General features: G+C 36.7%; 1 protein-coding gene across 2 annotated transcripts; it reads left to right on the forward strand.

Moving 5' to 3' along the window:
• Positions 1–144: 144 nt before the first annotated feature.
• On the forward strand, positions 145–23,199 carry LOC140928437 (phosphatidylinositol-3-phosphatase SAC1-like). Of its 2 annotated transcripts, XM_073378188.1 has the most exons (21): positions 145–205; positions 316–419; positions 5,815–5,892; positions 6,870–6,997; positions 8,034–8,183; positions 8,719–8,778; positions 9,221–9,254; positions 10,414–10,494; positions 10,629–10,735; positions 11,259–11,345; positions 12,097–12,165; positions 13,403–13,488; positions 14,938–15,036; positions 15,969–16,055; positions 16,600–16,654; positions 17,626–17,695; positions 18,161–18,233; positions 18,408–18,501; positions 19,502–19,603; positions 20,339–20,399; positions 21,255–23,199. In XM_073378188.1, exons 1-21 carry the CDS (start codon positions 171–173, stop codon positions 21,395–21,397), a joined length of 1,803 nt encoding a protein of 600 aa, XP_073234289.1. In that variant the 5' UTR covers positions 145–170; the 3' UTR covers positions 21,398–23,199. The 2 variants fall into 2 exon arrangements, with proteins under 2 accessions (XP_073234289.1, XP_073234290.1); XM_073378189.1 differs by lacking the exon at positions 8,719–8,778.
• The last annotated feature ends 1,281 nt before the right edge of the window (positions 23,200–24,480 follow it).

Below are 24,480 nucleotides of genomic sequence, written 5' to 3' on the forward strand. Positions count from 1 at the left end.
AAACTGCCTCGACCTGACACAAAGTCCGCTGACACAGTACTGACATCGCAGCCTCGTTTAAAGAAACCACGTTACTCTTGTTCAGCGGAACCTTTTCTCAGCGCGCGTTACGCATATATTTTCTGTAAAACCGCTGTGTTGAAGCTTGAAGACTCAGTTAGATTGACAAAATGGCGGATAACGCGGTTTATAGAGCTTTGAAGCTGTACGTATGCGATTCAATCTAACCACCCGTTCTTTCGGAAAACAGTTTAACTTTCAGAATTGTATGGGGCTTATTTTTCTTTAAATTTGTTTATTCAATGATTTCTCTAGGCATATCGCACCAGACAAGTTTTATATAGAGCCGCGAGACCAGCATTCTGTGGGAGACAAGATTCTCGAGATAGACCGGGTGACACAAGAATTAATCCTAGCAGGTTGGTGAGACGATCTCAAATCATTTTTGTTCTGTACTACTGGCAAAATTTTGATTCAAAGTCTTTAAAACTTTCATTTTATTTTCATTTTCCAATGGATTCTAAAAATTCGGCTTTGGTCACCTTTTTCGTGCGTCGAGGCTCAATTTACAGTCTATTTACATAATGAATCACCGTTTAGTCAGCTGTTTAGTAACGTAGATTGGTCTAAAATTATTTGTGTCTATCCAAAAAAAAGAAGATGAATGCGTCATTATCTCAATTAAGCTTATCGCTTTTAAACTAGTAATACAGTCGACTCCCGATAACTCGAACCCTCGTTAACTCGAACCTCGCGCTAACTCGAACCCAAATCGGTTTCCCCTGGATTTCCGTCATGCATTCACTGTAATTTTACCCTCGGTAATTCGAACCCTCGATAACTCGAACTCCCGCTAACTCGAACCAATTTTCGTTTCCCTTCAGGTCATTTTCCATATATTTTTACCCTCAATAACTCGAACCATCTTTTGGAGCCCTTAAAAAGTCGGGAAGAAAGCCGTCTACTGGGGTCCGAAACATTGAATTTTGGATTTCCTATTGACTTGTTGTAGGAGTATAGTTTACTAGTGGAGGCTAATGTTGATTGTCTCAGGCTAACGTGAAGCAGCTTTTCTTCTCAAAACAGTAAAACGCATGCTCTATAGGCTATGTTTTGTTAAGTTACGTTCTGATTTATAATCTAAAAGTATCTTTTAATTTTCACTTGACATTTCTACAATTAAATGTGATTAAAATGTTCACTGTGCAGTAAACACTGTTTTTTACCTTACTCTCGGTTATTTTCTTCAAACCCCCAATAACTCCAACCTTTTTTCGATTTCCCTTGAAGGTTCGAGTTATCGGTAGTCAACTGTAGTTGACACTACAGCTGCCCCCACTCTGTATATTGTCGGTCAATAGTATTCTTGCTGATTGTATAGCTCTTTGAAATATACCAATTCATAATGAAGATTTTCACACATATTCCATACAATAGGTGAGATAAATACAGGAAACACATGGTTCCATGCACAGTTTCAGTATGATGTACACAGCTTTGATCAAAACATTCTCAGTTTCGAGAATAGTTTATTCTAAACCATAAGAAAAGATTTAATTAGAAGTCGAATTTTTTGCTATTTCTCTTTCACTTTTTACATTCAGTTCATTTTACTTGCCGGAAAGTAAGCCTTAGAACAGAAGGACATCTGTGAGCAGGGAATAAGTCAGCACAGAAGTTAATTGTCAGCGAATTTCTGTAACTGTCTATCGTTCTGCTAGTGATAAGCTAGCCGTTATTCACTCATCTGCTTGTTTGTAGCCTCTCCCGCAGGCATTCTCAGGCGTGCGTCAGACGTTCCTTCCCCACGAACGTCTGCTGACTTGAGCGGCAAAAAGACGTAGACCAATCACAGCAGACTTCCAGATCTAGGAAGTGCACTTTGGACCTTGAGAAATTTTGCGCTTGACTTTATAGCTCCAGAAAAGATCAGAAAGGTCTCATGAAAAATGAAGACCTTACAGTTTTAGAACAAACTACTTGGTTAACTCACAAACGTTCGTACTAATGGCTACCCTCAGAATCTCGTTGACAAAAATTACCTCAGAGGTTAAATTTGCTGAAAGGAAGTCGGCTTTACTAAAAAACGATAGCATGTGAAAAAAAATCTGCCTTTTGTTCAGTCTTACAAGGTAACCCCACTGTTACATCACTCAAAGAACAAATTTATGAGCAAATGACACCTAATCCAGCTGTTACAGAGATAAATATACAAAAAGCCAACAGTTATCTCCTATAATTTATTCTCATCAGGAACAAAAATCTTTTGTCACCTATCACACTCTGTAGAGCTTGTACGTATGTGTTTGGCTTGTCAACACTTTGACCTCAACAGCGCTGACTGGATCTCTGATAATCTGCATGTGATCTCCAGCCAATATTTGCAAACAATGGGAAAGGAATTTATCTTTCAGTTCAGCAGACGTTCGTGGGGAAGGAACACGTGACGCACGCCTAAGAATGTCTGCAGGGGAGGCTAGCTTGTTTGGGGCTAAGTCTTATTCTGGTCAAAGAGAGAGAAAGAGTGTCTGGCAAGGTTTCCAATCAAAGATTTGTGAACTCGTGTCTGGCAAACTCTCCAAGTGTTTATATATACACAGTTATACACACCTTATAACTTCATCTGCCGTTAATGAGTGTCTTTTGGTCCATAACTTTCAAAACAACTGCTCCACAGAATGTCACTGATAGCACGTAACACAAAAGAGTATCAAAGTATGACTGCACAATAAATGTCACAAAATCTACCTATAAAGCGGTCCCTTCGGGATTTTCTGTCTTTACATCATCCTAACCATTTCATACTTGCGGGTGCAAACAATAGAAACGTCATCATTACCTACAAATTCCTTGCGGCCCCTGTTCAAGCAAATCAAGAGTTTTTCTGGCATACTGACTGTATATTTCAACTGTAAGTACTTTCCTTAATATACACCCGAGTTACTAGATTTCCTCCTCGGGATTTTGCCTTCTGGGCAAAATCCCTGCAAGGGCAATTATTTGTTGTATTTTTTAATTCTGGGAAGATTTTTTTGGTGCTGAAGGCTAACAGTCTATTTTTTTTCCTTTGAAAAGCTGCAATTACAATTTCAGAAGGATTTTATTATAAATGCCACTGGCTTAGATCTGATAATTATTGGTATAGGGGTTGGTAAGGGAAGGGAATGATATACTGTGCAGGAGATTGTGTGAATAGCGAATTTAGAAATTATGTCCTGCTTCTTTTGACTATTATGGTTGTCTTTGTATGTATAAAAGATACTTTGCAGTCCATTCAGCCAACATTATCTTGCCCAAAGATCTGTTTTGAAGCTTTTGCTCCAGATGGCAACACAGTGAATGCCTCCCCACGCTTATTTCTTCTTGCTTTAGGTGACAATAAATATGCATTTTATAGGGTTCAGGGAATACACAACTTTGGACAAGATTGCCTTCGGTCAACTCCACTGGTTACCACAGGGATACAATGAGATAGAGACTTATGTCCTTAGTGACATGCAAATGAACATGAGGGTATATCAAGAGTCATCTGAACAAAGTGAAGATGACTCCATAGAAATCTGACTCAGTGTTCATGTAAAAAAGGGGCTACACCTGAGTCCTTCTTTTTTAGGAATGAAAATTCATCACTTGGAGATTGCTAAATTAAAGCTGTTTTGTGTTATATACGCTTAAGTTTACATGTAAAAGCAAAAGACTTAGTCAGGGCTCAAAATTAACGGTAACCCGTTAACCAATGGTTAGTAGTTTCTTACGTTTGGTCACTAAAAATGAGCGTTACTATCCTGACACGGTTAGTAAAAATCTCTGTCATTGAAAATCTTACACCAGTTTCTTTTTGTGCATAACACTGTGTTCTATTTCGTTCAATTTATTGTTCTAAAAGATATGCTTACAGTATAGTCGAACAACAGGGAAAACGCACATTTCACAGAAATCAAGGTAACCAGGCTTTTGTTGGATGGGGAGATCTGGACACAGCCTGAAGCTTAACATATCTTTTGCAAGTGGCTTGTTTGCATCGTTCAACCCAATTTGTTATATAGGTTAGATACAGAGATGCTTGATAGGTTTTTCAGAAAAAGGTCGCCGCCCAAAATATGTGAAGAGTAAAAGGAAGATGGAGAATAACGACTAAAAAATACAGTTTCAAACACTACAGAAGGCTCCCGCGCAGAGGGCGTATGAAGAAAGAAAGAACTTTCCACCAAGAATCGAAAAAGGCATTCACCTGGCTGCAGTTTGATGAGTCTAAACAAACAACAAGTTGCAGTGTCTATGGTGAATTTCCCACCCTCTCGTAACGTAATTGAAAGGAAAATGTAAAGATGCATTAAATCGTCTAGTATATTATTTCATTTTGCAGATCATCATGTAATTTGAACCAATCCATCCATACATAAGTTTGCCCCATTTATTAGCACTACTTTCAATAGTTGAAATGTTGTTATTTCAAGAACTGATTCTTGGATAATTAACTTTATCATTTGTTTAGTAAAACTTATGCCCACTAACCCAAATGGTCAGTTATCCAAAAAATCAATTTCGAGCCCTGCTTATACTGTAGGAAGAATGCCACTCCGGTTGGGCTCTGAAAACCTTACATTCAGGTTGTCAAAATGCCAGTTTAAAAGTAATGGAAGTTCTTTTTGGGACTTAGTAACTTTTGTAGCTCAAGAAGAAACAGTCAACAGATAACCTGTATCACAAACCTCAATTAAGCAGCCACCCTCAGGGTGTCGGCAAGTGGCTTCTTAATGGAGGTTGGCTGCTCAATAGAGGTTCATCATAAATAAACATAATTTTTAAAGCAGAAACATCACTGTTTTGAAACAAACGTGTGATGGGGGCAGCATTACCAGTCCACAATTGGTTGTCACCTTTTATGTTGGTCTGTATTTTCCTTCATGATATTCTCAGCTTGCAAAGAAAGTAGTGTCGAATAGCCCTGGGCCAGTGGATTTTGCTATCGGACTAGTGAATTCTGTTATAAACTTGCCCGATGGGCAAGTGAAGTTTTTTGGGGGAATTCAAATTCAGAACTGTAACCAATGCTGATCAAAAAAATTGTTGAAGCTGTAAAACTGACTTTCTGTGTACCCTCATTTTTGAAATAAAGCCAAACAACCTGTTAACCCTTTGAGCCCTAAGAGTGATCAGCATCAAATTTCTCCTTGTAATATCAATGCTTTGTAAAACAGAGTGGTCATGAGAATTACAGAATTGATCACACATGATGAATTTGCTTGATATTTTATCAACTTCTCCCCCCTCCTTCTGTAGGAAGCGAATAGGGACAACAAATGAGAATTCAAATTTTGATCTTAGGGTTTAAAGGGTTAAGTATATCAAACACTTGGTGACCGCTTAATAGAGGCAGCGTGCAAAGAAAGTAGTGTCCGATAGCCCGGGGTTAGCGGATTTTGCTATCGGGCTAGTAAATTCTGTTCTTCACTTGCCCGACGGTCAAGTACAATGTAGTTTGAGGAATTAAACTTACAGAAGAACTGCTAAATCAAAAATTTTGGGGGCTAGTTGAAATGATGTTTGGGCTAGTAAATGTTAGCTTCAGCTTGCCCGAATGGCAAGCTGTAAAAATAACTTTCTTTGCACCCTGATAGAGGTGACAGTAGTGGGAACACTCTCATCCAGAACGGCTAAACTGTGACCCCCGCTTTTTAATAGAGGTTTAAGTTCCCATTCTTTAATACAACAATTTTGGGACTTTAAATACTGGTTACTTTAAATTAAGAGGGGTGCCACTTGATGGAGATTCAACTGTAAAAAGATTTCTATTTTGAACTTTATTTGTAGACAATGAAGGTCAGATTCCACCATCAGCTGAAAGTAGAGACATCTTTGGAATACTAGGAATTATTAATTTGTTAGCAGGTATTAATAATAATTATGCCCTTTGTTTAGCACCACAAAGACATTGACTGAAAGAAAGCCACCTTAGGTGTTTTTGTTTATCTTCACTTAATATTAGACTGCTTTCTTTGGTCATTTTACTTCTAAAGGATCAGTGAAATGAAGAGAATTAGGTTACAAGGAAAACAACAAAATCTCTTATTATTACGTGATTATAGGTTCCTGAACAGTTGCTGTGTTTTTAAGGACCACATCAGTAGTACACTGCTTCTTATTATACACCATTCAACACCAATAACAGCTATGAACATTTAACTCTAAAATTTGTTTTGAGCCACCATGTTGAATATTACACATCATGATAAGCACAGAAAAAGATAGTATTACAGGTGTACAATGTACATGTACATGTTTGTTGATTCTGAACTATAGTGGAAATTCTTTTATTATTATTTCCAGGGGCAGATCCAGAAAATTCAGAAAGGGGTGGCTGGAACACTTGCCCACTTGACAGCTATATAGATACCTTTTATTTTTCTGAGAATTTTATAACAATACCAGTAATACAAAATTTCAAAGAAAAAGGGGTGGCCACAGCCCCCGTGGCCCACCCCTAAATCCGCCCTTGATTTCTTTTATATATACAACATTGTCAAGCTCAATTTACAGTGTACATGGTATGGCTTTGTTGCATGTGATGTGCTTACAAAAACCCTACGACGTGAGCTGTTTAATGAAAATCAAACCGAGAACATACTGTCTTGTGTCTGATTTGTACACAACACAACTTGTGTGACGAACATCTGGTAAATACTTCCCGTGCTACAAAGTTATAACATGAAATTAGCGTTCAGCTTTGCACTATTTTCAAGAATCTTCACAGTAATATTTCTATTTATGTATTCTTACCATGTGTACCATAGTTGGCTGTAATAAATAAATAAATTATCTTTACATGTGTATGTTTAGTTAACTAAAACCATGTTGTAACATTCTAGGACCATACTTGGTTGTTATAACCAAGAAGAGCCTTGTGGGTCACATCAAGGGACATGAAATATGGAAAGTAAAAGGAACAGATGTGTTGGCATTTCCAAGAGCAACTTTACATTTGACAGAAAGCCAGGTTTGCTAATTGAACGTGTCTGTTTGAGGCATCAGCAACACCTGGATTGGATCAGACCAGATCAGCCCATGTAGCTCATTAAATGACAAAAGTTCAGAGATGGGTTACAGAGCTGATCCAATCTGGTCTGATCCAGGTTTTGTCAACAGCCTTATGTTTGGTGTTGTTGGTAGTATATTGATCTTAACTTTGTGAACAATGTCATTTGAACACAATAAAAGGAACTGGTATTCAAAAAATTATGAAGAAAACTGGCTTAACTGTGCACCTGAAGGGCAAAATGTTGAGAACCATAATGACATAATTCACAATAATAAAACCCTGAAAATTTTTGTTAGTATTTCATATAATTTATTTATTATGTGTCACAGTGCAGAGAAAAATTGAAAAATGAAATGTTATGAAGGGGTGTGTGGAGTAAGGGCTAATGTTACTTCTGATCCAATATCACACAGCCCCTGTCATTCAAAGGTATATACAAGGTTTAATAATGGAATGAAAATCTAGATATTTATCAGAAGTCATTTGTGGACTTAATCCAGGCACCCAATAAATTCATTAAGGTTTTTTCTCATAAAATAATGTGTGAGGTTTTCCATGACACAATTTTGAATGAAAAGATAGGCCTGAAGTACAGTTAGGTGTATCTATGATTTCTTTGTCTGTAATTTGACCTGATCTGATAATAATTAACAATATTATTCCAAGAGTGCACGTTGGATATGAAATGGTAGGTTAAGCCAACGAGGTGCATAGTGCCGAGTTGGCTATAATCATCTCATACCCAACAAGCACGAGTGGAATAATCGTTTTATTAAAAATGCCCACAAAATATCGAGAATTCTTCCCGAATTTTGTAATATCAATCAAATTTCATCTTGTTTTTTATTTTGAGCAGACGCGTACAGTTACCATAATAGGAGAGCATGGTATAATGGCTTGTATACCATGATGGCTAAGTGAATCAGAGCTCTAGAATTGTATTATCCAATGATTCAGTTTTGATAATGAATGTTGTTATTTCTTCTTGAAACAGCAACGGAACAACAATGTGTATTTGTCAATGGTGCGATCAGTTCTTCAAACTGACAGTTTCTACTTCTCCTGTACATATGATCTAACACATACACTGCAGCGACTTTCCCATACTAGTCCAGATTTTCTTCAGATGCCTTTGTTTGAAAGGGTATGTACTATGTAACTGCTTTATTAAGTTCATTGAAAGAGGTGGTGTTCTTGGTGATGCAGAGACTATTTTTGGTTAACTATTGTCTTGTGGTGTTGGTTTTTTTTTTGCGTGTTTGTACCATGTCGCTTAGTTATTGCACCATCCAAAACAAAATAGACTGTCATATTAGAGTTTGTATGATACTGTAGTGTGCTAACCATTTTCATCAGTTTCATCATGTGGTACGAACACATGCCAACATCATAAATTATTATTAAACGGTTATGTGACAACATATATGCCAACTCTCCCCGATTATCCAGGAATCTCCCAGGTACAGCACAAATCTCCCACTCTCCTGAACGGGTCACCAAATCCCACTCAGATAAAATTGAATGTTTAGCTTTTCTGTGTTTTAGTTGAAATTAAGCCCGTTTCCCTCAAATTCAAACAAATTTTTCAATCATGGTCTGGTTCTGTGTCAATTTTGCACATACTAACATTCATTGACAAGACTATTTCATCAATAAAGTGAATTTTGACTCTTTCATAGGCTGATCCTAGATTTGTTTGGAATGGTCATCTTTTGAGACCACTTGTGGTGCAACCAGAGGTAAAGGCTGTCATTATTAGCCATGTTTGTAGTTAAAAAATACTCAGAAGGTAAAAGTGAATTAAATAAGACAAAAGCATTGAAACATTTTCAACTTAGTAAGTCATTGTCAGAGTATATATCTATCTTTCAAAATGAAATTCAGGTAAAATTTTTTGCACCCTAGTTTGATTCCATTTTTCTTTGAGAGATATTATCAATGACAAGGGTTAGAAGAAAAAGGAAATTGAGAATCAAACTAAGTTGAAACCATTTTAACCTGAATTTCATTCAACACAGTCACCACACTGAGGAGGTTTGAATTTAAGTGCACGGATCTAGTGGAGGCAGATCTAGGCAACATTTTCATTTTTTTTTTCTTTTTTCTTTACTTTAATTTTGGTTTTTGTCTAAGGTAGCTTAAACATTAAATTAATTTATTTTTGATTTCTTGTTTCATCAGCTTCACAGGTTTATACTTCCAGTGATGCATGGATGTATCCTTAAAAATCAGCATTTCATTGCATGTCCAACAGCCCAGAAATTAAAGTTATTGTTCCATCAGTAAATTTTCCTTAATATTGTTTAATTTACGTGTTTTACATATGTGTTTCCTGTCTTAAGTTAGCTGTTACCAATAATAGGGTAAATGACTTGTACTCCTGAAAGGCTTAAGAGTACCAAAACATTGCAGAGAGTGGTTTGGTTTTAATGCAAAATGTCATGAATCTTGACAAAGGTTTCACTGGTTTTGCTTGATTTGTGAAGGCCAATCATACCTAAAATCATCCAAAAAGGATGGTCATTGTGCTTGTCTCTGTTAACGTAAAGCATGTTACAGATGGCAGTGTTTCTTGTAAGGTGAGACATTGCTACTGCTTTTTGTTATATACAGTGGAAGCTTTCATGAATGAACACCCTCGATGTATCCGTTACTGCAGCTGGCTGCTTACAGGAATGGTTCTCATTATATAAGTGGCCACTAGACATGTAAAGGTTAATTGGCCGCTTATGGTAGCTTGCCAAACTACAAATAAACGTTGGAAATGCAAAAAAACTGTTTTTCAGTGTTTGGCTATTCTGTTGTTCGGACAATGTTGTAGTTCAGTCACAAGCATAAAATTCAAGTTGTGTTTTGAAGTGTAACCGGACATGTAAATGTACTAAACACTAAAACTGATAATATATATTCACTGTGATGACAGAACAGCAATATGAAGTTGATATGTCAAATACAAGATTCAGAGGCGAATGAGATTTTATTTCAGTCCACTTATGGGAGCTTACAAACAAAGCTAAAACCTAACTCATAAACCACAAAAGTGTCTGCAGCCGCCTACGGGAATTGTCCACTTACGTAAATGTAACAATACAGAGTTTGTATGGGAGTTGAAATAGGGTTTCATGAAGGTGGCCGTAAGTGGAGCTGTTGGCTTACGAGAGTGTCTGGACAGCTTGCACTGTATCAGCAAACAAAAGAATGAACAAATAATCATGGTAGCAAGAATTACACGTGCAGTACAGTGTAAGTACATGTATGTATAAAAACAACATTGTAAAGGTCCTTAAGACAGACTTTATTATTATCCTTTCACAAGTAACATAAATTAAACTGCATCATTACTGACTTTAAGTGTTTTCCTTGACTTTGTGAAGTTGTTTCAATAACATCCTGTATTATAAAACAAAGTACTTTTGATTTTATCCTTATTTCAAGAAGGAGTTGTTTTCGGGCAGGTATGTCAAAAATCTGGTTTATTTAAAGATAAAGTTAAAGAAAGGTGTAAACATCATGGTTTGTGTTTGATAGGTTCCTGTATAGTTTGCCTCTAATATTTTAGTAAGATCATGTTCCTCTCTATCATGCTAAGGTACTCGTTATTATATAAGAGGAGTGGATACTGAAGGAAATGCAGCTAACAATGTGGAAACAGAGCAGATTGTACAGTTTGAGTCTGGAGTATGCTCCTTTGTGCAGGTATGCTTCTTCACATATTTTGGTCCATCTGTCCGGGGATACATACATAAATACATACATAACCTTTATTTCAACTCAAATTTTAGAGTAGCTACACTATATAGCTAATATCTTCGAGAAACAAATTATGATATCTAACAACTGAAAAATAAGACAAAAATTAGTGAAAATGACAAGGCAGTCCAGACTTGCGCATAACATTAAAACTTCCCTTAGAGTTATTATTTTCATGTTTCTTTACCGCTGGATATACTTTGTTGCTACAAATACTTTCCTTCACAAATTAAAGTAATAACTTTTTTCTCAAAGTACCTCGTGATTTTATACCGATCTGATGAGTGTAGTTCAGGGTCTGAACAGCTGGACTCTTCCACTTGATCTGCTGCCAAGGATGTGTTCCTTTACTATGATTTTCCTGTTACTGCAATATTGCAAAAAATACACACACTTTACTCTTAAAATTACTGAGCATTTGAAAGTTGTTTTTTGTTTTTGTGGTAACGTTTTTTTTGTTAAATTGCAGACAAGAGGTTCCATTCCATTGTTCTGGTCACAGAGACCAAATCTCAAATACAAACCTACTCCTGTTCTAAACTCTGGAGCCGATCATGTGAGTACATCATGTCACCTTTATCATGTCCTCTCATTTGCCACTGACATTTCTAGAACAATACCAAAAAGTACATGTTTTATGCATCCTTGACCGAGCTTGTTACAGTAGGTCCAGATGGCTTGGATATAAGTCAAGTCCTTTTTTATGTAATTTTATGGACAGAGAGGAAGTCAAGGCCCATAAAGAAGAACAAGGGAATACATGTCCAGCCATCTGGACCAACCAAGCTTAGTCGATAAAGGATTAATTAAATGGGCCAAAAGAGTTGTCTGTTAACAGGGCGGAGGGGGTGGGGGGTGGTTGGTGGGACTACGAACCATGAAGATCCATCTTGACTGCCTGCGCACATTGTAGCTGCTGATGGAACCAACCATACTTTTATGATAAAATGACATGTTGGGTTTCATCATTCTCTTTATTTTTTTATGTGGTTCAATGCAAAAATCAACTCCTTCTGATGTAATTCACATTATGGAAGTTAATACTATAACTGTAGGCCCTTTTTACTGAATGGCGAGGTGGTACGAAAAACACCTTGGCAAACAATGCGGTGGAATCTTGAAGTGAAAGGATATTAGTTTTTGAATGATGTTTTAAACTCTTTGTTTTCTTGCCCTACTGCATCGTTTGCCATCCAGTTTGTTGTTTCTGTGCATGTCCCATGTGGCCATTTCATGCAAATTAAGGGTCCATTAAAAACCAACTTTTTTGAAACATTTTATTTATTTACGGTTTTTGCATTTTTCAGAGAGTAGGATTTTGTCTCCACCTAGACAAAGAGAGGGTTTATTATGGAGAGCATGTATTAATAAACTTGGTAAGTTTTTAACTTCTGCAATTTTGAAAAGTACTTAAATAATTAACTGTTTTTGGTTTTTGTCTCCCCTACTGGAATGTCTGAATACAAACTATGGCAGCCATGGTACTGCTAAATCAATAGTCCTGTACAGCTGACCAACACTATTGCATGATCAAAGACCAGCAATACACAGTCAGCGACTTTCCAGGCTGAAATTTGGCCATACATAAGCAGGGCTGTCAGAAAAGTTTTTAAGCAGCAGGCTGATAGTGAATAGTCCGTGGCTTTGGAACTCGCACCAAAGGCACAAATTCTTGAGGGCCGAGGCTTCTGGGGACATTTTGAAAATTAGAGTCTCAGAAATGGCGTTTCCAGAGGTTTTCAAGAGGTATTTTCCACCACAGACACGATCGTTCTTAGACATCGTACGGTTAGAATGTTTCACAGATCTAAACCTGTTAGAATATGTGTTCAGTGTCATTCAAAACTGGGAAACGGATGCTTTACAATTTTATTCAATGGTGCTTATTTTTTGTTAGCAGTTATGGTAGAAGGAGATGAAAGTAGCCTGCTAAAGAGGGCTAACTAGCAGGCAGTTTTGGCCAGCTACCAGCCCTTATTGACAGCCCTGAATAAGCACCAAGTATAATAATATGAGAACCATTTCAACCTGTGACCAAAAATTAGCAGTTCTCATCAAGTTTCACTGCTGTTAGGTCATCAAAATTGCCACTGACAGTTTAATTTGTGATCACAGGGCAAGTGATCCAACCATATGATGCGCGTTCTAGGATATGCGTTTCCTTCTTCTTTCCTTATTACTTTGTAATAGCATAATAGGTTTTTTTTCTCTTTTTTTGTTTGATAACTTCCTTCTTTTCTTCTTTGCCTCTTTCCCTTGTTGTTTCTCCTATAGGTAGAGATAATCTTGCCACAATAATGAACAAAAGAAAAATAATATTGATTCAGCTAGTTAAAATTGAAATTCACTGATTGGCTCTATTGCCCTGCATATGATAAAGATCTGCTGCCTAATTTGGCCTAAATCTTAAATATCATACCCAGTGTGAAAAATGCTCCCAGTTAGAGAAAGTTTACGCAATAATGTAATATTGAGAAATGTCCATTAAGCTTAAAACCACTTTCCACAAAATTAATGTAGCACCACTACGGAGTCCTTGCAGTTGTGGTAGATACTTACTTGTATTTATTATACTTATTTCATATTATGTATTACTTTTTGCCTCTTTAATAGATTGATCAAAAAGGGCCAGAGAAGATTTTGGGAGATAGATATACAGAAACTGTTAGGATGGCAGGATACACTGACAATTTCTTAAGGTAATAAAAGAATTTACAGTCAACTCTGTTTTAAGGCACACCTCTGTAAGACATGCACTTTCCTCTCTAAAATAAAGTGAACACATAAAGTTGGTCTTTGCAATTATTTTGTCTCTTCATAAGGCAGACACAACACCACTTTGAGACTACTGACACAGTGCTAGTCGCGGTGGAGTTGACTGTACGTATAAACATGGGCAATTTAACACACATGAACTATTTTGAATATTTCAATCTAATTGTACCAAGAATCTACCCTTTTCATCCTAAATATAGACTGGTATTTTGTGTATTACTTGCTTTACATGAATGAAAATCGGAAATGCTGCACACAGCTGAGTCAATCCTCGTGCTATAGATGCACTTTTCTTTGTCTTTCCTTCAGACATGTGGTGCAAAAATTAAGGTGGCTTACTATAGTTTTCAGATGGAAACTATCAAAGTTTCCCAACTGGAATAGTTTTAGCAACTTAAGGCCTCTACTGAACTGTTTATCACTGCAATTGATGTAAATTATCATTTTACCTTCTAAAAGCCTTTAATTGCGTAGTATAAAGTGAAATATAGTGACTTAGCATCCAAAAAGGGGACTGGTAACCAGACCTTTAAGGACTTTTTCCCTAAAAACTAGCGGTACGACCTGGGTTCAAATTTTGAGGATTGTTAGGGAACATAAAGATGAAACTGTAAACATTTGTTCAGACTTGAAACCTCTTTCAAGACCTCTTTTCCTGCAATGTTACACCTTTCTCCTGCTACTAGAATTCTTAGTGAAAACCCTGCACAAAGCCACAAAGATACGTACGCTCAGACCACTGAAATATGAGCTATTTTTTCAAAATAGCCCAATTATATATGGTAATCTCATTTTAAAAAACAATGGGCAATTCATTCAGAAACAAACTTAAGGTTGTGTTGTTGAGAATGCCTTTATTATATAGAGAGTTTAAGTAGAACAAGAGCAATAATAAGTCTAAAAGGTACGTAAGGGCCATTGGTTTTATTGCTTTGCCAAGGGCCCCTCGCTTTGGTTAAATTCTAGCTTGTTGTTTTGACAAACAACTCTGACATTTTGCTTGCCCATTGTCAATGTTTCCTTGACTTAGTTAATGATGATGTTTCAAGATGACTTCCGTGGACCCTTGCCTATTCTGCAAGTGATCTCAAAAAGTTACCCTTGGCCAGTACAAAATTTGCTTGGCTAGAGTACAGGACAAAACGTTTTTTGAACCCTGCAAACAGGATCAACTTCTCACAAGAGCTTACTTAGGAGAGAATTTTCCTCCTCGCAGAGGGTCCTCCTTTCTGGGCATCAGTCTTAAGAGGTTTTTACTTGAGAATAAGGGTAGTGTAGACCTCAGTTAATGAGGGTTTATTGGGAAGATTACTGTTACAAACCACAGCTCTCAAACTACTTACCTTGATTATTTTTAATGTGTTGTTTATTAGATATGAACCATTTGATTTCCATAAAGAGTGCAGTAAAATGAGATGGGAGAGACTATCCATTTTAACTGATAAATTAAAAGCAGACCAAGATAAATTTGGGTAAGTATTTCATACATGTATACTGCCAGTGTAAACTTTAGCATCATCTAATATTATACAGTGATTTTGTTACCTCCGGGTCCTGTGTCCCTGATGCATAAACATCCCCAAAGACGCAAAATAATTCATTGCATGCACCCCATAGGATGCAAAGATCGATATATACACATTAACATGTGTATTTGTATAGAAATAAATCTTTGTGGGGCTTTAAAATTTTTAAAGGACTATATTTTAATTTTCCCAGTACACTGTAATGCAGAGTTTTGGAGTCTGTCGTCAAATTAACTGTCCCAATAGTGACCAACAGCAATTTTCTCCTAACGATATCCATACATCGTCATGAGATTAGGTTATGAGAATTAATTAAATGATCACCTAAGAGTAAATACTTTGATCTTTTATCAAATTCTCTCAACTCATTCTTTAAGGAAATGTATAGATATCAGTTTGGAGAATTTGTATGTGGATATTGGGGCTTAAAGGGTTAACTAGGACTCATTGGTACCAGACTGGGACTCATGATTTTTCACAAGATGAGTCCGAGGACTCACCATAACTATTTGTAACAAAAACACTGTACATATACTGTAAGCTGACTTCATGTAGTGCAAGAAAGAAATTGCTTTATAGAGGGACATACAGCGGTATTTCTGTTAGAGCTGTTTTTAAGGGCCTTAACCCAAAACACCTGTTTACAGCTAAGCTCACGTTGTTGTTACAGGTGATCAAAGTGGGATTTTTTTTTTCCATGAATCATGAATTTTATTGACAAATTTTTCTTCATGTTCTGTGACCAAAAAAACCCTGAAGGATTGCCTGTAGGGGGGTGCACTAATAGTTATTGGAAGGCAGGTGCTTATTTGGAACTGGGTGCTAATTCCAGCACATAAATGTCACCATTGTTGTCTCTTTTGTTATTGTGTTTACAGGTATTTTAGTTTAAGAGAAAAAGATAATCAGATTGAATCAGAACAGAAAGGAGTTTTCAGAACAAACTGCATAGATTCTCTGGACAGGTAACTATTAGAAGAAGTATTGTATTCAAAACATGGTCCATAATATTCTTTAGGAATTATGGCAAAATAGGATGATGATGACCAATGGAATATGTCCCTCTCAGAAAATTGTTTTTGTTATTGTTTTTAAGTTGAAGAAGTAGAGCCTGTGGATAATGGAACATTCTTTTATTATTGTTGTTGTAAAAAAGTCTGGATATGGATCAAGTAAAAGAAAATTAAAGGGGTACATAGAGTAAGGCCCTAAAAAGCTCTTGGTGCGATCTTTAATTCTTCTTTTGTCTGACAAGTACAATGCAATTCCATAGGAGATACAACCTTGTTACCAGGGTTCTCTCCTACTTGTCCCTACTGAACGAGATGAGTAGCAGAGAACACTGGGAACAAGATTGAAAGAGAGACTAACATTTTATCAGGTGTTAGGACTTTTTTCCTAATGCACCCCATCAATCAAGTTAATCAATGGCATACTTGCCGTAGCAGTAATTGTTTCTAATAACCATCTGTAATAATACTTAATTTATTATAACTTGTTTCTCATCAGAACAAATGTGGTTCAAGGCTTACTGGCAAGGAGAAGTCTCCAGGCCCAGTGTCAGGTATGGCAAAATATGGCCAGAGCTATTAACAGTTCTGCTATAGTTAGGTCGAGTAATAAGAGAATAAAATTTCCTTCATAATGTGCCTTTACTCAGCAGCAGTTGTGGGTATGTAATGTTGTTTAATACCACAAATACTTCAGTTACCCAGGACCAGGCTCTTTGGTGGGGAAAAGGCAAATAACATGCGGAGCATGGTCAAAGAAAATCAGCGAGCCATTCTGCTGCATGGCTTGTTTTGCATACAATATTTTTTAATGCTTTCAATGCATTATTTGTGTTTTTTTCCCACCAAGGAGCCTGGTTCCAGGCTAATACTGTAGTAGAAACTCTAGAGAAAGGAATACAAGTCATGTCCATTTGAAGCTCATAATGTGTATAACAAATTAAGAGGAAAATGGCAGACAACGAGAAAGTAATAGTCAGTGGTAGTGTGTAAAAACATGACTTGGCCCCTTCAAAACAATGAGAAGGTTGGCCTAAAGACTGTCCATAAAGTCTTGAAATTTGTTGGCTGTGACTCACAGGAAGCCAACAAAAGCTGCCAGATTATGTAGGTTACTCATTCCCCTTCATCAAACAGAATTGCATGGTACATACACAAAAGGCTATAGTTGTACAGTTGAACCCTCTTCACAAAGCCACCTAAATTCATAATGTTAAGGTAAAGAGTTGTAATATAATAATCTCCTTTAATGAAATAATTAAAAGAGTGAATCTTTGGTGTCTGCTATGGTGGTGCTCTAAATGATTATTACAGGAACGGTGTTATTGGGTTTTACCCCTGCCATTTGTTGTTGTTGTTGTTGTTGTTGTTGTTGTCACTTTCCAACAAAATCTCTTAATATGCTGAGAAGTGAACGGTTTTTAGAAGTCGTTGAACAAGTTCAGTTTTCCATAATAAATAAAACAATGTTATTATTCTGAACCCTGATTCTTGATGTATCAATAATTTTATTGCTTCATTGCAGGAGTATGAAGTTTTATCTATGGGAGAGAGAATAGAAGATCATTTAGAAATGGAGAAGGTCTTCAAGAATGGTATGATTAATAAGCATTAAGTGCAAGTTACAGTATCGGACTGATCAATCAAGTCATTATTATATGGTGACCATGAATCCTTTATTTAAAGTAAGATATAATATTATTGGTATACTATCACTCTAATCCTAGACATCACGTTAGAGTACCATAACTCCATACTGGTTTTTTCTGTGCTTCCCCCACCCTACCCCCCCCCCCCCCCCCTTCCCCACATGAAGTCCCCTTCTCCTCAAACATGCTTGAAAATATAAGCCACCGGGGGCCTAATAAAGATATTTAAGGTGGGGATGACTCTTCAGCCTTTCAACTTGCAATCAGACTATCAAACTCTCTATTTAAGATAGAAGATTGAGCAAAGGATGAGATTACCACAATCCTTCCTAAGCGTCTTGTTAGTGGCTGCATCATTCTCGAAAATATTCATACACTTTGATACCTGTAAATTGATTCCATCTTTTTTAGTATGGGCAGACAATGCTGATGCTTGCTCTGTGCAGTATGCTGGAACAGGAGCCCTCAAGACAGACTTCACAAGGTACCTTAACATACAGACAAGCCTACATTTTATTATTGAGCTATTATGAACACAGTTTACGTCTGTTGTATTCCATTTGTGGCTGATTGGCAACATCTCTTCAGTTTTAGTTTATTGTCTCCCAACAAGCCAGTAGCGACTGATAATATTTTGTTGTTGTTTTTTTTTTAACAGGACAGGAAAGCGATCAACGTTTGGACTAGTAAAAGATGGTCTTAACTCTGCAATTCGGTATTACAAGAACAACTTTGCTGATGGATTTAGACAAGTAAGTCACTAAAGACCTTTTTTTTCAATTCCTGTATCTGATCGCTTTATTTACTGGTTTAATATCTTTTTAAAGATTCCCTCCAACTACCATCTTTGACAACAGTAGATATGTTTTAAGCCCATTTTTTTCTAGTGACACAAGCTCAAGTTCATTCCCAGGGGTGTACTCCAGTTTTCAGGTGACAGGGATGATCGAATGGGGGCTAAAATTAAAACCCAAAAAAATCTCTGGACCAAAAATTAACCCTCAAAAAATCTCATGCCAAATTTCTGAGCCTTAATTTCGGGGATACATTGGCACTACCGCAAATATTCAGATTGTTTGAATTAATACCCAAAAAAATCCTTTGTAAAGTCAATCCACTCAAAAAAATTCTTCCCAATCCTACCCAAAATAATCCCGGAATCAAAAATTTCAAACCCAGAAAAATCCTTTGATCATCCCCACCGCTTGAAATCTGGAGTACCCCCCCCCCCTCCCAACCCTCCAACCTGGGAGTGCACTCCTAAGGACTGGCTCACCATGAAGGTGACCTAGACATGATCCATAAGGACAATGTACTGTAAAGAACAGTTCCCAAAAACTCTGTGGGCCAGAATCAGAGGACTCTTGGGTGACAGTTCATCATCATTATTTTTACATTCCACTTTTGGTGGTGACTGCTCAGTGATCAGTTTGTTAACTGTTGGAAAAAGTTAGCTGACAGTCAGCCAACATATATTCTGGGCAGCTGTTCTTTGTAATTAGCAAGAGCAGCAATTCCTAAATCTTTCCTTAATTTTCTTTGTGGTAATTTGTACATTACTTGTTTTACTTTGTCTTCTGTGCTTGTCTATTCACTCGACTCAACACTTGTACATTTTTTTTATTGCGCTGCATGAAATATGCTTGCATCTCTAGTGAAAACCAGGATTTAATTATAACCAGGGTGTGTTTAGAAACATGGTAGGCATTATTGAGTGAACACTACATACTGAAAATGTCTTCTATTGTTCAGGACTCAATTGACTTGTTTCTTGGAAACTACGTTGTTGATACCAACGAAGGGATATCCAAGCCATCGCCTCTGGAAACTCACAGAGATTGGAGGTTCATGGCTGTAAGTTTATTTTCAGTTTTGTGTTGCAATTTATATTTTTTTTGCAATCATAAATGTTTTGTATTGAGTTTTGACATTCCTTTCTATTATTTTTTTTTCAATTCTTAATTTAAAGGGAGTTAAAAATCTTTTATTAATTTTAAGCAATAGACCACTTAAAAGAGGAATACCTGAAGTCAAGTTCACCAGAAACAGAATATTAACCTGTTATAAACTAAAACATGTAAACAAGAAATATTTTAAGTCAGAGTTGTACGTTCATCAGACTTCATTTACATACATTTGTGGATTTTACAAAATGAAAAACAAAAATTAGAAAAAGACATGCATCTGCACTTTTCTTGAGTATTTTCCTTTTGAAATTAATTTCGTAAAATATAACAAAAAGGTTTATGTTATTAAAATTTTGTTCTATTTCCTCGCACTTGTGCTTATGCTTGCATTGATGAGAAACGCTGTTCCTAAGAAACAAGTTAATAGACCCTTGCTTGGTTTTTCAACTTTTGTTAATCATCAGTAAGGCAAAATCCATTGACACCGCTGTAAAGAGGGCCCTAAAATTAGCGAACTTGCCAAGTTTGAAAGTGACACGTCTTAAACGAGTGAAGAAAAAGCTCTGCAAAGTTGCAAAAATTTACAGAAGTTTGTATGGTGGGGGGCAAGTTTCTACCCCCCACCATACAAACATCTGGCAAGTCAGCACCTCATTGATTTTTTTTTTCCTTTACCTTTTAGCTTCCAATGATTCTGTTACTAGGATTCTCCATGTTTGTGATCAGTGTTTTAATTCCATCAAGTGAGTACTAGTTAAGTGATGGCATTATTACTAATATACATATATATTGAAGGGTTGAGAGTCAGGTTGATCATTGACCTTACAGGCATTTTGAGCAAGTTTTAAGAAAGTTCCAATTAAGCCAGAGGTTTCAGTCTGAAACAAGCACAAATTCATAGTAAATCTGTACATTCAGAGATCATTATAATTAGTAATCAAGGGCAACAAATTCATGACTTTTCCAAGTCAGTACAGGTTTCAAATGCCCCATAGTATTCCACACTGTAAAAGCATCTCTATACAAATTTAACTATCCACAATGTGAGAGAGGGTCAAAAAGCCCAGTATAATTTTACTGCCTACCCATTACAAAAAGTATGTTCAACCCTTTACCCTGGTAGTTCATCAAATATGTTGGATAGCACTATCCACTGGTTACATCTCTATCCAGAGGGCCAGTTCTCCCTCCCTCCACCCCATACAAAGTTGAAACTCGTAAAAAATTCTGGATGCACGTGTCTAACATTGTTTGTGGGGTGAGGGGAGGGGTTGGGCATGCATGAATTTGAAAATGCCCAAGAAATGCAAAAGTGTCCGAAGAGTTTTTTCCATGATTGTAGACTGCAAGAACAGATGATTCAAGTTTTTTTGCAAACATTTAAGACCCAGTCAAACAGCTAGTTGGGTCTAGTGGCAGGCCATCGCTAGGAAAAAGCATACCGTAAATCCAGATGAGACAAGTGCCTCTTCTTGCCTAATGCTTGCAAGCCCATAGTGAACATGTAGATGCAAATAATAATGGTTTGTATTTTTGACCAAATGACTGTAGCAATCAATTCCAAATCTCTAATGAATCTTTATTCCTTTTGTTTGCAGCTGATTATGGTGTGCAGTTTCTTTATGTATTGTTCTGGGGTGCAGCCGTCATGGTCACTCTCTATGTAGTATTGTACTTTGGTAATGAGTATGTCGACCAGCCAAGACTTGTACATGTCCAGGCAAAAGATAAAAATGTCTGACTAGAAAATCAATCCAAGTTCTATAGTTGGGTGTAAATGATAATATTGTTGGGATACCTGTGTAGTAAAGGACAATATACTGGGTCGAGCCATCATAAAGCTCTCATCAGCATAATTTGAAAACATCCCTGTTATTTTCATCCCAGTGGCTATTCATATGGGACCCGTACACTGACTTGTGTATGCTATTCATACGGGATTTTTTTGAAAATATTGATCAGGTTTAAACCCTGAGAATAGTGATTAGGGTTAAGCACTGACTGGAATCGAAATGGTTTGGTTCATTTTGGGTTAGGGTTGTTGTTATGCAGTTGCAAATAAACCCTTCATCAGCAGCAAGCCCTCAGTGGTCTGGTGGTTTAGGTAGACTTCAGATCCTATGCCTTGGGTTTGAGTCCCACTCGAACTTTAATATATAATAACAAATTCTAATTTTTTTACTTTTAAAATTAAAGGACTTACTCTTTTATGAACATTTGTTGAGCAGAAATTTTAAGAGGCTTATTAAGACAATAGAATACATTACTGCTGACAACAGAAGGAAACCAACCAGTAAATACAGCCGAAAATTGACATCTGTAGAAAGAATCCCGTGTGCATAGCAAGTACAAGTCAGTTTAGGGGTACCGTATGAAAAGCCACTGGGTATTTTAATTGTTTCATTCATCTATTGTTTAGACAATCGTTCTGAGAGCTTCATGGCTCTCCAAATTATAAATAATGTTATTTTACATTAATTTTGTTTGAGAATGCATTCAGCTCACCCAAAATCCTTAAATCCTTTTTTTATGCAAAACATGGGTAATGTAAACAAAAATAAATAATTATAATGAATATAAATAGCCTTGGCCAGCAAATCTTAGTGTCATCATGTGAGGAGTGTGAGGACCATTGCATAACAACAAAAAACAGCAGTAAGGGAGACTGGATTGGTTGTGCCTGCCAAATACAATACTTGATCAGTATAACAACCAAATATCAAAAATTAAATTGTTGTCGGAAACATGATATGTATGTTCTCCATGCTAATTTTAACATTTTATTCCCATTCCTTGTTCAGGCAGGAATGTCCAGAATTTAAGACTTTTGAGATGTAATCAAGGTTCATACAGAGTCTGGAAAAATGATAAAAATTAGTCTTGAGTTGTTTTCAAAGCTACAACAAGTGCTTTTAGAAGTGAAATTTTTTTCATTTTGGTCAAATGTTATTCAATCTTGCCCATACGTTTGCAGTGCATCATGAAAAAAAGCTCTGTTCCTGTGATTTTTAAGGTCTCTTTTGATCACCTATTTGATAACCTTGAGTCTGGAAAAATAAATTCTTGTTTTGGAAAAAAGTCTGGAAAAAGTCTTGAATTTTGGATCCAAAAACCCTGTGTAATTTACGATCCATATAATAAGTCACCAAGAAGAGCTACGATCACAAATAATAGTTAACCAAAATACAATAGCTCTCTTTAAAAATATGAATACAAAAAGTAAAATAGCAAAAAAACACTCAGTCAAATATGAAGTACTAACAACACTTCATTCATTTAATCCTGGTGACAAGTGTGTTTCATAAATTTGTCAGGTGCCAAAAGCTGTTTTTTTCTTTTTTAACTAAGATCAGGGTTTCAATAATGGTGAATAGTTTTGCAGATAATATTATGGACCCATGCTTTTACATTGTAGTCTTTAGATTTTAATTTCAATATTTGGCTTAAATTTGGGTCTTTCAAAAAACGGGCATCAGGGTACAAGTGTCTTCAGTAGAATTCTATAGCAGCGCACTGCTGAATTATTATTTATGTTTGATGAAAGAGAAGAAATAAATAAAATAATGAAAAACAAAAGATAAATATGGACTAACATTGTTCACTATATTTTGTATCCAACGGTCTGTTCCATTTACACCACATATTCATTGTTTACGAATTCAGAAAAATTGAAGAACAGCTCATCAAAAGATCTGTCAGTGGACTGTTGGTGGACAGTCAGCTGACAAGCGGCCAACAGTCAGCTGACAGTCAGCCAACAAACGGCCAACAGTTGTCCTGTTGTAACTTGACTGTACTGCTGCATAGTCAAGAACATAGGTTAAGGTATTTCTTCCTCATGGAAAAGGGTACTGCTACACATGTATAGCCTATATAAAGATATGCCAGGCACTAGCCTTTTAGTGTAAGTGAAGATTATTGCCAGATATGAACTTCTATCCAAATATCACTAAAATTTAGTAAGAAGAGCACACTGCCAAAGTCTTCTGTGGCAGTGTCAGCTATGGACAGCTGATCTCAATCGTCCTAGCTACCGCAGAGTATCCGTCAGTAGTGTATTAATATATGTAGTTAAAGGACATCCTCTTTTTGCCATCTCATGTGTAGGCACCATGTTATCAGCTGTTGCACTGGAGAGCTCTCATCACTATAAATATGTCCAAGAGCAATATTCTTCCTGGGGCATAGCCAGCCCATAGACCTGTAGGCCCAGGCCTACAAATGTTTGGTTTGATCACTCTACCACTTGTAATAAATTATGCATTGTTGGGGTGAGCTAAAAAGCTTAAGAGGTCAACGTGTTGGAGAGCTCAGTGAGTACAAGTCATGCGTGCGATTTTCAGGATATATGGAAATGAAAGTCAGCCAGGCCTACAACACCACTGTCTTCTATCTTGAATGGTAAAGGTCACCTTTCTAAACTACCATTAAGCTCGCTATTTTTAACCTTGTCCTTCCAAGCTATGCTTTTTACCATTCACAGCATTCTTGTATAAGTTCCATTCAGACCCTTTTCTTTGGCTTTTGTCAAGGACCAAGTGATACTCATATAAAGGAAAGTTATCTCCATAGTTCCTGTGAATAACTTCAGTTTGATCTTTTCTGCCGAATCACTCTTCCAGATGTTCTTCATTTTGTTCAGGGACCGCGGAGGGGGAGGGGCTGGTAGGGCCGCGGCCCCACCACTTTTTTGCGTCCCCGCCCCCACTTTTTGCGCTAAAAAGAAAAATAATTAAAATTAAAAAACGACTTGAAACAAGTTTTTTTCCGTCTATATTCTGCTATATTCTCTGTATTTTCTTTAATTTCAAACGCCAGGCATTT

This window comes from Porites lutea, chromosome 2, assembly GCF_958299795.1.
Source record: "Porites lutea chromosome 2, jaPorLute2.1, whole genome shotgun sequence".
Lineage (NCBI taxonomy): Eukaryota > Metazoa > Cnidaria > Anthozoa > Scleractinia > Poritidae > Porites > Porites lutea.

Excerpts from the sequence above, each read along its gene's own strand:
- LOC140928437 (XM_073378188.1), top strand. The coding sequence starts at position 171 with ATGGCGGATAACGCGGTTTATAGAGCTTTGAAGCT. Across the intron at positions 15,037-15,968 it reads GCAGACCAAGATAAATTTGG|GTATTTTAGTTTAAGAGAAA; the intron begins GTAAGTATTTCA and ends TTGTGTTTACAG. Across the intron at positions 18,234-18,407 it reads CTCAAGACAGACTTCACAAG|GACAGGAAAGCGATCAACGT; the intron begins GTACCTTAACAT and ends TTTTTTTAACAG.